Source organism: Apostichopus japonicus, chromosome 4 (genome assembly GCF_037975245.1).
Source record: "Apostichopus japonicus isolate 1M-3 chromosome 4, ASM3797524v1, whole genome shotgun sequence".
In the NCBI taxonomy this organism is placed as follows: domain Eukaryota; kingdom Metazoa; phylum Echinodermata; class Holothuroidea; order Aspidochirotida; family Stichopodidae; genus Apostichopus; species Apostichopus japonicus.
The window spans coordinates 23,871,256-23,885,676 of NC_092564.1; the positions used below are offsets into that span (position 1 = coordinate 23,871,256).

Genomic DNA, 14,421 nt, shown 5'->3' on the forward strand with positions numbered 1-14,421 from the left:
TAAATGTTTATGTTTAGGTAATACCTAAGACAACTTGCCCATAGTATATGCACTGTAAACTTGTTAGTATGCAACACATATTGCCCACCTGTTTCAAATCTTCCAAGATTAATGAAGCATGGAAATTGTTAATGCCAAGTTTATAGGATATTTTTGGGGGGAAGCATAGAGTATATAAATATTCCGTCATTGGTGATGTAATTGAATGCCTTGTTTCACTTCCTTTCAGATCACAGTCAACTTTAAATGGTATGATGCATTTGAAAAAAATTCTGTGTTTTCCAGCACAAAGAAACAAAGTAAGTCCCTTGTTTGGTTTAAAAGTTGATTGTATTCAACGCATGGATTTTTGCTGTTTTTGTTAGTACAGTAATAATAGGCTACAGTAGCTTAATGAATAGTATATTTAAGTATGGCAGCTTGAACTGATCGCAAGCTTGGCTTGTAGATGCCCATTATTCAGCAGAATAGAAAAGGTCAATGCAAGAGGTCAAATGGAGACACTGTATTAGTTCTGCTTTACAACCACATCTTATCTTTCCATATTAAAGGTTTTCTGTATATAAGCTTTCTACATTACTGTCCTGGAGGTTCTAACCAACTGGACTTATGGCATAATTTGCAGACATTGAGAAGATTTAAAAGTTGGAGAATGAATTGAAAAATTAAAAGTTGTCCGTAAAATGCTTGTTGAAGTCTGTACTTTAAATACGCATGTATATTTACAGTACAGTATACATATGAGTAATGTATATAGCCACTAGCATGTATACAGTATCTGGGTCTTCACTAAATGATCTTTTATGCAGCAGAACATTAATTGTTACATTGAAATATAAAACCATTTGTAACTGTCTCAACAATGACCTACCTGGCATTATGTGAATATCCACTAGAAATTAAACCCTGCTGTTCAAATCTGGTGAAGGTGAAAGGTCATTCACGATAAAGCAGAAATATCCTAACTGCTTTAAAGTAGAGAGACACGTTGTTTTAGATAGAGATGTAGATTTGAAATCTGTCTTAAATGATCGGATGGTATCTCTGGGTGGGAAATAACCTTCTAATTGATTGATCTCTTAGTATTTGGCGGGTTATGAAGCAGAAAAACTCTATGGTCTAAGGTGGTCAAACATTTGAAATGGCAACTTTGATGAATCTCGTGCATAATATGTGGATGCCAAAATACGACCCAAATAGTCACAGCTTGGTCGCGTTTTAAAATTATCTTAAAGTGATCAACCTGTTTGTAATGTTCTTTATATTCACTATGGGATATTACTTCCATTATTAATGTTGCATTAGGATGAAATCAGTATTAGCCTACAGGTAATAGCAAATTGGCTATTAATCGAGGTTTAAGAAATCCATGTTATGTATGCCATACATGTGTGTGTTTGTATACATACTAATCAAATAGTAAATTTATGTGATGACTAATTCAGAATTATGGAAGGTTACAGTCAACTGTACAGTCTATACACTGTGACCCTGTGTGGCGATAGATTGCGCTCATATTAGATGTGATACAAACCAGCTGGTAATTTCTGGTTCTCATTACAAGGGGAATTTTTTTATAGAGTAATGCACGTAGTTCTGCAAATTAACCATGTATTAATACCCAAATTTATGCAAAGATTTATGTAGCAGTTTATGTACAAATAAATGTTTCCAATGAGTGAATGTTATAACAGTACTAGTCACAATCAGTAACCTTTCTTTAAAAACCGGTGGCACTCAATTGTCATATTTTAAATGAAGATTGAGGAATTTTGGTGTCTTCAATGTGTTTATTTTAGCTGCTCCTAATGGGAATTTTGAGAAGAACTGTGTGCTGTTCAATATCGCTGCGCTGCATTCCCACATAGGAGCTCTGCAGAGCGGAGAGGATGACGAGGCCCTCAAGAAGGCTGCTAAATGTTATCAGGTTTGTAAGATATAGGAATAATAATAATAATAATAAATGCAAATTTATAATTATTATTATCAATATCCAGAGGAAAACCAATGCTCAGTGGCGGTAGTGCTCAGGGAAGGCAGTCAAAATAGATAAGTTTTGAGTCTGTTTTCGAAAATGTTAACGTTGGGTGCCGACTTGATGTGCAGTGGAAGTGAGTTCCAAAGAGTAGGAGCGGCATTGGAGAACGATCTTTGACCAAATGACTTGAGCTTCCACTTTAGGTACATGGAGCAGTAGCTGATTTGAGGATCGGAGAGAGCGGGTGGTGGTCTTCCGACTGATCATGCTACTCATGTATTCTGGTGCTAATATAGGATATTGTCTTGAGTACAGGGTACAGATAGATGTGTACACTCTAATATCAAGAGTACAGATTGGAGTACTATCAGTCAGTACACTAGTAAAGCATTCAGGGATTCATTCAGCTGTAAGAATCATGTGAGGCTGACACTCACAATGTTATTGATAGCAGACAGTGATGTTATCAGACAGTTTAAGCTCATGAAAAACAGATCTGCAAGTTTTTGCTTTCCGTTTGCTATTTTCGTTCCACCATTTTGTTGTAAATTAGCTTTCTGTATCTTCTGATATTACCCTGCACACTCTCCTCATTCATTTCTCTTTTGCCTCCCTCCTGCCCCTCCGCCACCCCCCCTATTTCCATTCTTCACTTCCTATTCATTTTCCTTTCTTCACTACCCCCTCTATTTGGAAACACTTTCTTAAAGACTTTCTTAGAGACTGAGTGGGTGGTAAACATGTTATGTACCTTTAATAAAAGGAAGTCTCAAATAATTTGACATCACCGCAACTGCAGTAAATTTTGGTAACAGTATTCCTTTGGCAGCATGTCAAAAACAGGCTTTCAGGAAATATCGTATATGATATGAGATGGCCACACAGTATTACAAGGTGAAAAGGGAGTTACTGAGCCTGAGTTTAATGTTGGTTTAATACAAATATTCCAACATGAAGATCAGAGCAAGATTTATTCATTATCTATTTAAATTGTTATTTAAAGTGTTAATCTGCTTAGCAATCAGTGAAAGAAAGCATGGGTTGCATAGTATTTGCTATTCAGCCATGAGGTCAGGTAGATTAGCTGTGGAATGGTGCAAAGGAAGGTGGGAGGGGGTGGGTGGGGGGGGGGGAAATAACTTGCAGCAAAAATAAAATTGAGCTACATACTTGTGCAAGGTGAAGTATGCTGTGTGAGAATGTATTCCCACGGAGTTGGACAGCATAGCTATTTATGATATTTAGCTGTATTCACTCCACACATTTAGTTTCCCATCTACCCAATGGAACACATATTGTTTACTTTTAGCATCACCACTGACCTCCCATCCATATCTCTGGCTACTTCCTCTTCCTGTAAAGCCTACCATTCAGAATCCCTATAGCATATCATAATGCATTTGTTGTGTGTAGGTTTCATAGATCTTGGTGATTTCTACAGATCTGTTGATTAGTATGTGACATCAAGTACCAATTCATTGCTTTCCGTCACATATTTTTCAAGCACTTGCTAAGTTATCCCTTTTGGAGGTCTCCCGTGTTTTCAAACCAAGTTTGATGGTAACGAGCATGCCGCGTCAATTCATTCCAAAAATGTGTAGATGAATTCAGTTGCATGTGTTTTAACATGAGTATGTAATGGGCCAACCGTGGCACGCATCATGGCACATGTATAGTTTCAACTGATACGTACAGTTGAACGAGGCTACCCTGGAGACAACCATTTTCGACTCTTCAGTAGCCATGTGTTATTCACAGTATTGCTATATCCTATGGTGTCATTTTCAAAAACACTGCGCAGAGTGTGTTGTTTGTGAGAGATTCATAGCAACAGTCATCATTGTTTTGGAGTGAGGACAGAGAGACAGTCATTCTGTAAATATCAGTTTTAAAATATCAGTTTTCAGAGGTACGGTAACTGCTGTATGTTATCTGTAACCTGAGGTTACCCCAAGCTGGTAGGAAAAGTAAACCCACATGGATATTACTCTATGGGAGGTGTATTTCATTCCTGGTGAGTCTAAACCTGCCCAGTGATGAGTCATCTCTTAAAGGGACTCTCATCAAGCCATAGTCATGTGTGTATGTAAGTACATGTATGTGTGCGTTTGTTTTGTATTCTGACTGAGGACTTGAACAAAAGAATTTCAGGTCCTCGATAGTGATTTCTAAAGAATCACCATGTCCTCGGAAGAATTCTATTGTATGGGGTATTTTTAAGGTTAGGGTACGTGGATTTGAACAATGGAAAATACAATGGGGTCCGCGGTCTGAATGTAATACAAACATAACATACTCAAAGCATCCAGTATTAAAAGAAAAATTACCCCTCCAACCCCCTTGCACCCCCCTCCCCTCCCACTTTAAAACATGAAAAAGAAACTACTTAATTCCTGCTCCCAGCCCATTGGCAACAGTTGGGATTTTAAGCCAGCTGAAAATACAAGCTTTTAAAATAATTACATTTCATGACAGTATGCCTTTAAACATGTTACAGACTTCAGGCATATTTTTTCCTGATTTTATTTTCATTCAATTTACTTTCACTTCCTATAGTCATACTTCATACGAAACATAAAGATACAAAGAAGTGGTCAGGATGTTCCTAGGTTCCAGCATTTGCTTGAAAGTTTCATATAAGTTCAGTGACATGGCATTGAGTCAGAAGGTAATAAACCAGTCAGGGCAAAGTTTTAATGGTCTTCCGAGACGACCACATTTCTGTTCGGACAACCAAAATTAGTTTAGGGGATCGTCTGGCGGACGACTAGTTAGTTACATCAAATTCAGATTGCGCTGTAACTTAATTCCTCCAAATTGGGTAAAATTATTAAATTTGTATCACGGTTCACCCATCATCATTTTGGTAGTACTGAAAGGAAAAATAGTGTTAGACCTATGAATATGATCGCCCTCCCCCCCAAAGGGGAGTTTTACTGGCACAAAAAGCTACACATCTCTCCTATAGTGAACATAATTGGTCATTCTGTAACATTTTTTCAGACAACCAAAACAAGTCCTGGTTTAAGGCAGGCACAACCAAAACAAGAAACAAACAAATCCTTAAAAATTTTGCCCTGCTAATGGGACTACTGTATGGTCAAATATGTATATGAACAAAGTTTAAAGTGTATACCTATACGTTTCCATAGATCCTGATGATATCAAGTTATTTATATCTTCAACACTTATAGCTATGGTACATTTGTCTCAGCTCTTTGAAAGGACATCACACAATACACAGTAAGAACACCATCATTTGAAAGGACATCACACAATACACAGTAAAAACACCATCACTGACATACTGTACGGTATCATGTACAGGAAAACTGCTCAATGTCTGTAAGTTGATGTCAGCTCATTCCATACTTGTGATATACTCAGACTGAGTGAAACGATTTGGAGAAAAGGTGAAAAGGAAAGTGATAGTCTCGTCAGCTCTTTTGAAAGAGAAATTTAATTCTAAAAGAGAGATGTTTTAGCAGTGATACTGTTTTCTTTTCTTTTTTTTTACGAGCATAGCTTTGACAAGGATAACAAGGAATCCAAAATAAAATAGCTACTTATGAACTGTAGGAACCGATAAATATTTCGCTGATAGAATTTAGACATTTTCAGCTGAATTGCCCTGATGGCATCCATTCTTTGCAATACAATCTGTTATCAGGATGTGGTTTTTCGCCTACAGTTTTCAGGAAATTTTCAGGAAATTTGCAAAGCGATTAACTTGAATCACTCCAGAATATCCTTTTAATATATATACAGTAATAGTGATTAATTTATTAGCAGGATTCAAGTTACTGTAACCACAATGATCACATTCTAACAGTACTATTCAATTACAATATTATGCATACATGAAAAATACAGGAATTAATTAAGTGTCAATGTTTTGTGCAGCAGTTTGTCACTTATGACATACTGTAGTTCATGTGTAGCTTAGTACTATACATCTTTGGATATTTATAGCAATTTGATAATTTTGCATGGTATTTTGTGATGGATACCGGATAAATTATACCCTGGAATATTACACACACACATATATATATGGGCTGCTCATAATGGTGTAGAGATCTCACTACACAGCTTTATCTTTGTCACTGAAAGATAAAGTGTAGGCTCAGTTTTTTGTTACTGCTTTCATCACAGTAGGCAGGTGACTGCCTACAGAAGTGCAACAATGCACCAGTGTACATGCATTGTGCCGTATCCGCAGGCAACGAAGCCTGTTGTCTTCTCCACTGTTCCACGCATACCATGTCTCAGCTCCCTGGTCGATGTTGAAGTTCTTCATGAACCAGCGCCATTCTTACAGTGGTCACACTCGTTGAACCAACATTCCCTTGTTGGATTTTGGCAGAGAAGCTTGGCGGGTAGGTCATGGGAGTATGCAGGAAGTTCTGGAGAAGCATCGTGTAAACTATTTATAGCATACATAAAGTTCTCATGATATCTTCACGTACATACGTTATGTTGTAGCTTGTTGCTTAACAGGACATGTTTTGGACGCAATTCGGCAAATTTGCTCTTGCCGACCTTGATGTTGGGATAGTCCTCCTGGAATAGGGCGAAAGTTTCCATGATGGATGACGTCAAATGTCTCATTTGCTTCTTTATTTGGCCCCCTTCTTTTGGCCAGATGTTGACCACATCCTTCCTGTCTGGCGTCTGCCGACTGATGTCATCTCGCTGATAAAACTGCTGGATAACTTCAACAGTTTCATCGCTGAGACCTCTCGGGTTAGTGGTTGGTGGCGTAGCAGCAGTTGTTGTGGTCGATGGGTGAATGTCGTCGCCTAGCTCAGACCTGCAGAGATTACGACAAACAGTTTTCCGGCGATGTGGTGTTTCGGGCAATCTGTCGCGTACTCTTGCTGTTGCTTTTGCGTATGCTTGTGCACTGCTGAAAGGCAACTTCTTCATGGCCTCCTTCGTCTTCCTCCTCTCCCGGTAGGCTGCAACTCGTCGTCTAGTGGCCACCCTCCTAGCTTCTTGCTGAATCTTCTTCATGGTTGATGAGAGAGTATTCTCCAGGTGTTTCTGTTTTGCTCGCGATTTTTGAGCCTCATTTCTGTGCCGTTCTCTGAAATGGTCATACTTTCCACAGGCTTTGAGCTTCTCTTTATATCTCCGCTGTTTCTCTGCATTTGTGAGAGGCATAATATTAGCATTGATCTGCAGAAAGAAACAATGAATACCCATTCAAGACTTACTGTAGATCAAATAGTGTAGGTCAGTTAGTTAGTTAGATAAAGTTTAATGACACATAAGCACAATTGTTTTATATAGTGTCTTCAAGGAAATACCCTGGGCCTATTCTGGAAGCAGCTCGATATTCATAAGGTCCGTTACTCATAAGGTTCAGGGTCGCTCCGCCCTGCTTTTTTTGTTGCTATTTTTACTGTATGAATACTGGATCTTTTCCCGATTATGAAAAATGGACCCTTTTTGCTATTATGAATATCAAACCTTTTTTCCGATTATGAAAAACGGACCTTTTTTGCTATTATGAATAACAAACCTTTTTTCCGATTATGAATAACGGACTTTTTTTGCTATTATGAATATCGAACCTTTTTTTCCGATTATGAGTAACAGACCTTTTTTGCATATTATGAATATCGAAACTTTTTTCCGATCATGAAAAACAGACCTTTTTTTGCTATTATGAATATCGAAACTTTTTCCCGATTATGAATAACGGACCTTATGAACAATGATCCCTTTTTATTATGAATAACGAACCTTTTTCCTATTATGGATAAGGAACCTTTTCTTCGAAATAATGCACGTTATGAATAACGAACCATATGAACAATGACCCTTATGACTAATGGTCCTTATAGATATCGGGCTGACCCCCCTATTCTACTGCCCCGTACCCGTAGGGGGATCAAATAGTGTAGGAACTGCATAATAGGCCCTATATGGGTACTGAGTATATTACATGGTGTAGCATGAATATTTTGCTGAATTGTAATTCCAAACTTTATTTTATGTTCATTGATCCATTCAGCCAACAAATAAAGCCTATAGGCTTAGTTCAGAAACATTCTATATTGGTATAACCCCCAACTGCTGGGAACTGATAATCAAGAATACAATCATCATCTTTTACTTTAAACCCTGTGCGTAGCCCATCTAACACTATTCTTTGAAAATGAGTAATATTACCATATAGGCTTTATGTGTTAGGCTAATGGGCCTAACCATGGAATAAAAGAAATGAATTGATAGTATCAATCTCACCCAATTCTGCAATTAGAATTTTCTTCTGCAGGCCCTCTACCCTTGGTTCACCAGCTTTACCCAACTGTCGGTAAATACAAGGTTCTGGGGCGTTTCCTTAATCAAATGAGATCACAGCTGAATCACAGACTTTTTAAGGGAGCAAAGCAAGGCTGACTGGAAGTGCATTGCATGATGGGTACTTGTGAAATAGTCTCACTCGTTGTGGAATAATGCCCTCTTTTATTGAGCAATTATTTACAAGACAAAAATATATAGGCATTTCCTACATTGTTTCAGTGTGTTAGCTTGGTTACTCAGGTTACACATTGGTTACTCACGTTACACGGTTACTCACATTACAGATTTCAGTGATCTATCACTCACACATGATGGGTCTCTCCTCGTTAGTGATCTTGTTTCCACCCTTGGGACTATGAGTACTAACAAAATTATGGTTATCAGATTTCCGCTGGATAAAGAAATGTCACATAGAGAAAGTGTTGTTTTTTCGGTTAATAACGTTACATCAGTGATTGAGGCCTGAAAAATTTGTGTTGTGAAGTTGACATGAAGAAATATTGAATTTTTTTTTCTGTCAGAACACAGTCAACAGGAGTATCTATCATAACACACAATAAAACTACTAAATACTATCTGATGAGTATTATATAGGATGGAATGGAATGTATGATGCCTTTTCAGGATTATTTTGAGTTCTCATCCTCCATGATTATCTGAGCCATGTATTCAAAATTTGAGTGTCCCCTCCATCATGGAATTGCCCATATATATATATATATATATATATATATATATATATATATTTATATATATATACATACATATACATATACATATATATGGGCTGCTCATAATGGTGTAGAGATCACACAACACAGCTTTAACTTAGTCACTGAAAGATAAAGTGTAGGCTCAGTTTCTTGTTACTGCTTTCATCGCAGTAGGCAGGTGACTGCCTACAGAAGTACAACAATGCACTTCTGAACATGCTTTGTGCCGTATCCGCAGGCAACAAAGCATTTGGCATGCAGCATTTTCTTTGTTCAAACAACCTTTGTTTATCTTTTCTTGGTAATCTTTCTTCTTTTTTGGGGTTTTGTTTGTTTGGAATAATATCTCCTCTCAGAATATTTCCCCATTGAATAGAATGGTGGTAACCGTAGATAGAAGCAGTCTGTGCATAACTGTAGATTCTAAATGGATAGCAAAGTCTTGTGAGTTTATGTAGCGAGATACAGAGGCTAAACCCACAACTTCAACATGTGAGGTTATAAGAGAAAAACAGGTCACACATTGATCATGTATATAATTACACAGTAGAAGATAACTTCAGATGTAATCTATATTTATTGGTTCATAAGATCTAATGTTAATAAACAACAATGGTATTTTTTATTAATTTTTTTTTTATATGTAAAAGATCTCTTCAGTGACAAAAAAGTTATAAAAGCAACTCATTTTATTTTTACATTTTTGGTCACTGAAATTTCTTTGCTGTTTCACCTGTCTTGCAAACTCCTTGTCATTGCGATACGTATATACTGTGTCCTGTTTGATGTTATGGTTGTTTGTTATATTGATTCTTGAAGCCGAGTCAATCCCTGGTGCTAGCTTTTAGATATATTTGATCGCTTTATGAATATTAACGCGTTTGCCACGTGAATAAAGAAATTACTTTATGAATTTTGAAAGTATACAACTTGTTTTGTGAATTCAAAACCATCTGAAATAGGTATTTACAGTTTTGAAATTCATCATTGATGTAAGTGCAGTATTGATTGATTATTAGTGGCTTACATGAAGAGAATGAAAGTGAGGGATAGGGGAAGGGTGTGTGTGGGGTGGGGGGCAGAGGTTATGTGATGGCACCATTTGAAACAAGTTTCATGGAAGTTTTGCCCAGTTCTCACTTCAAAATGTGTGCGTAACTTTTTGCTGTTTTTCTTACTTCTCTCGATTTTCAGCAAGCAGCCAGTATTTTCAAACAACTGACCACTACCATCTTCACCGGTGTACAAGTGGTGAAGACCAGTGACTTGACAGCCTCCATGCTGAACGGATTATCAGCTCTAATGTTGGCTCAAGCCCAGGAGAGTTTCTTTCAAAAAGCTAGACAAGGTATAACATTATAAAAAAGTCACTCCTAATTCGTCTTTCTTCATTTGATTTGATTTGGTTGTTTCGCAGCAGACGAGCTGTGTCTTAACGGTTAGTTTCTCTCTTTGAGGATTTCTCACCTTATCGGTCAAATGATAGCCATCCACCCTCTTAGATATTTAGTAACTTCATTTGATTTCTCTTCCCAGCATGTCACCACCCCTACATGTCCTATACTTATGTTATAAAAGCAAACTGGGAAATGTCACAAATTTTGTCATCTTTTTACAGCAATATTTCAAATGAAAATGGACTAGTGCAGTTAATGAACGTAATTGTTTTGGAATCGTGAAAGAATAAAAAACACTTTATACAAAAAGCATCAAAATCAATTCCCAAAAAGCTGAGGATTTTGTTGTATATAGCCCTCTATTCATCTCACAAAATTAAGAATTGGTCATTAAAGTTCGGACTTCTACCAGCAATCCGTTTCCCACCGTCGCTAACAGAAAACAGTCGTTGTATGCACTGATGAGTTGGTCAGTGTGCGCAGTTCAGTTGATGCGTCTTCCCAACCATAAAAACTAGGTCACAACAGCGGAGTCTGGTCAGGTCGTGATTAGGCCCGAGGGCAGTATGTGGTCAGCTTAAATAGCACCTATTGGTCAGTGGGTAGAATCCTGCTCCCTCTCTCAAAATTTCTTCTATCTCTCGGGAGAGCTTACAGTTTCTTGTGGACTTGTAATGTAGAATAGAAGTTTTTGTGCAGGTCACTTTGCTCTATCTTTCAACATATCCGGCTTTCAGATTTACAGTGGTCTGGAATACCCTGGTAAACGCAGATATATAAATATAATTGCGTCAGTTCCTCATTCCGGGCCATACTGTTAGAGTGATAATCTGTTGTTTTCATAAATCTGATAACAGTACCAGGAAGCATTTGTTTAGCATCGTGTGTGAGCTACAGAACAGGAGAATGACCTCCAACAGCATCAAATGTCTTATTTGAGACCATAAAAAATTATTTTCTTTAACACCTATTCCTGTCATGCTATTGCACATTGAGGCTTTGTGCTAACTTACAATCACATCAATGGCATTTAGCCTGTTGTTATAAAGAGTAACTTGTCAAAAACTTAAAGCATTACGACAATGTATCTCGAGCTTAAATGATCCTCGTTCATGGTCTGTTAAAGACAGTTTTTAAGATAGAGATGAATTCTGTTGCCAAAGAATAATCCTTTGAAAATTCCTATGTATAAATAAGTCCATAGACTTATATCTTTAACTCAGGTATAACATGCCTAACTATAACTATACTATTAAATAATTTGGTTCGAATCTCACCACCTGTGAAGTATCTCATGGCCATTTCGTTCACAGTGGTGCCACTGTATGGAATGAGTTAGATAAAGATATTAAGAATGTTAAAATTTTACCGTCCTTTAAATACAAAGGACTTCTCATTTACTTAACGATCATTAAGATCAGTTTATTTGTTACTATTACCCTCTCTTCTCCAGTGTTTTTTCTCCTTCTCTTGTTCTGTTTTCTTTAAGCCCTCACCCATTCTTCTTAAATTGTACTAGGGGCGGGGGGGGGGGAAGGGACTGCTTGTAAAAGCCTTTACTTCTTCAGACATCCTCTACTTCCTTGTAGGTATGTATATATGTATACCATGTTATGTACCATTTATAGTTACGTGGAAATCAAGTCAACCTCAAAAGTCCATTGCCTCTCAATACACTTTCAGACAAGATGAAAGACGCCATCATAAGTAAGGTTGCGTCGGCCGCCTCGGACCTCTATACGGAAGCCCTGAACGCCATGCAGCTCGATGAAGTGTCGCTCAACCTACCAAAAGAGTGGGTGCCAATCGTAGCAGGAAAGCAGGCCCTGATGCACGCGTACTCTGAGTACCACCAAGCTCTGGTCTGCCGAAGCGGCAAGGAGTACGGCCAGGAAATAGCCCGTCTCGATGTGAGTATGAAACAAATTCTCCTATTTCATTTTCATTGTTTTTGCCAGCAAAAGTATCTCTAAAAAAACAAAAAGATGAAAAGTGCAGCAAATCAATCACTCGTTGATTTGACTAATTATCCTTGCCTTGGTACTTGAATGTAACAAATTAGACTGTAAGTTTTTGACCATTATCATTACAAATGTTTAGAAGCAGTCTCTTTTTATTCTCTACATGATTTTTTCTTAATTTTCCAGCATGCAGTAAGCCTTCTACAAGCAGCTGAAACCAGAGGCGGTGGCCTGCTGAAGACCAAGCAGTTGGCCGGAAAATATCACAAAGAGCTGACTGCGGCGAAGAAGGATAACGAGTTGATATACAGTGATATCGTCCCCGAAGTATCGAACTTGAAGTCCCCAGGGTCAGCTGTCATAGCTAAGATTTTAGATGTGCAGTCTCAAATGACGGAAAACTTTACAGGTAAAAAGTGTTCTTCATGGTTTATATGAAATTGTAAGTTGAGTTTGAAGTGGACTAATCTATCACGTGCAGTGGTAATACTATTAAGCTAACATTGAAACTTAATCTCGGAGTGCCCATCCTGTGCATTTTGTTTGTAACCCCCTCGAGGGCCACTGCATACTTAATTACTCCCTTTTCAACATTTTATGACAAAAAGTTTAGACAGGGTGAGCGTAGTGAATTTTGAACTTGCAAAAGAGTGACTTAAAAAGCACAAAATTAGTTTGATCAGTAAAAACAAAAGCTCTTCTATCAGTCCAAGTCTTATTTCTTTACTAATTATTTTGTGAAATGACCCTTTTAAACAGCAGAGGTTCACTCAATGAAATTGACTGGACTATGTAGTCTCATACAGAGACCATTTGATCTGTTCCTCAGGTGACTTGCAAGACTTAATGGGAAACATTAGACTTTCATGATCTCAAATGACAATTTTAGAAAAGGCATTACAATGTTGACTAATGGTTTAGAAGGTCGTCCATGGGAACTCTGTTTTCTTATTTGGTGAAGAAGAGGGCATGCTTTGGTTAAGGTATTATAATTAACAAAACAATTGATTAACATCTCGGTCTGCTCTCTGGAGACGACTTCATCATCAATTTAGCCTTAAAGGAGTAATCCAGAGATGTTATTGGCGAATATCTTCAAAAACCTGGAATAGCTGTAGAAATAATTACCAGCACTCCGATGTCTCTTATTTTTGTGGGACTGCGACATATCAAGACTAAGACTCTGCCTGAATTCATCCTCTAATAAGTCATCATTTGAAAAACCTTCATAACTCTCTTTGTATAAATTGGGATAGTGTCCACTATGACAGAATTAAACCTGTGATGTCTTTTTTTATGGTGTCTTCTGTGCCATATTTGACTGTATACATGGATAACATATATATTGCAGATCCTGGGGACAATGTTGTTTTGCTTCTGGTGCCCCACATCTGTGGACCAAATTACCTGAATCCATCAAGCTCCCTCCTTCTCTTTTGTGTCCTTCAAATAAACTCTGAAGACTCATCTGTTTCTAGAACTCGACTACTTCAAATTGACTTTTTACCATTTGTTATCTCAATCTTTGTCTGTTAACTAACTTTGCCCTTTGTCACTGTTTGTTTCACTGCACCATGAGCGTCTTTGTGACGGATACAGCTCCAGTACAAATGTTCATCATCATTATTGCTATTATTATCATTAATATTTGTTTTGCCCTTTGTAGACCTCTTTGAAAAGCTGGTACCCCTCTCCATACATAATGCCATGGTTGCCTATGAGAACAGGAAAGCGGGCATCGTAAACCAAGAGGTTGGCAAACTACGAGAGAGCACACAGTTGTTGAATACGTAAGTCAGGAACAGGACTATACTTAATGTGTGAAAAGCAGGCATATGTTGTTATTTTAAATAATGTTATGTAATAATGTAATATGTTATAGTATGTTATGTTATAGTATGTTACGTTATAGTATGTTATGTTTATAGTATTTTGTGTTATATGTTACATATGTTACATATACTTATAGAAGCCAGTTGTTTTGGAAATCAGTCATATGTTGTTATGTTAAAGTCTGTCATGTTATAATGTCATATGTTATAGTATGTTATGTTATA

The 14,421-nt window shown here is 37.5% G+C and overlaps 2 protein-coding genes across 3 annotated transcripts in view; one reads left to right on the plus strand and one right to left on the minus strand.

Annotated features, from left to right (window-relative positions):
* Positions 1-14,421, plus strand: part of LOC139966865 (programmed cell death 6-interacting protein-like) — a 30,989-nt gene that overhangs the window by 5,653 nt on the left and 10,915 nt on the right. For both annotated transcript variants that reach the window (XM_071970301.1, XM_071970300.1), the window contains 6 exons: positions 230-299; positions 1,800-1,927; positions 10,201-10,354; positions 12,087-12,313; positions 12,551-12,773; positions 14,031-14,154. In XM_071970301.1, coding sequence (XP_071826402.1) covers positions 230-299; positions 1,800-1,927; positions 10,201-10,354; positions 12,087-12,313; positions 12,551-12,773; positions 14,031-14,154 — 926 coding nt within the window. The remainder of the gene's footprint in view (positions 1-229; positions 300-1,799; positions 1,928-10,200; positions 10,355-12,086; positions 12,314-12,550; positions 12,774-14,030; positions 14,155-14,421) is intronic.
* Positions 4,362-9,007, minus strand: LOC139966866 (uncharacterized). Its single transcript, XM_071970302.1, has 2 exons — positions 8,234-9,007; positions 4,362-7,159 (listed from the first exon to the last, which is right to left on the minus strand). Exon 2 carries the CDS (start codon positions 7,142-7,144, stop codon positions 6,440-6,442), a length of 705 nt encoding a protein of 234 aa, XP_071826403.1. The 5' UTR covers positions 7,145-7,159; positions 8,234-9,007; the 3' UTR covers positions 4,362-6,439.

What these genes read in the sequence shown, in the direction of transcription:
- LOC139966866 (XM_071970302.1), bottom strand. Translation starts at nt 7,144, where the DNA reads ATGCCTCTCACAAATGCAGAGAAACAGCGGAGATATAAAGAGAAGCTC.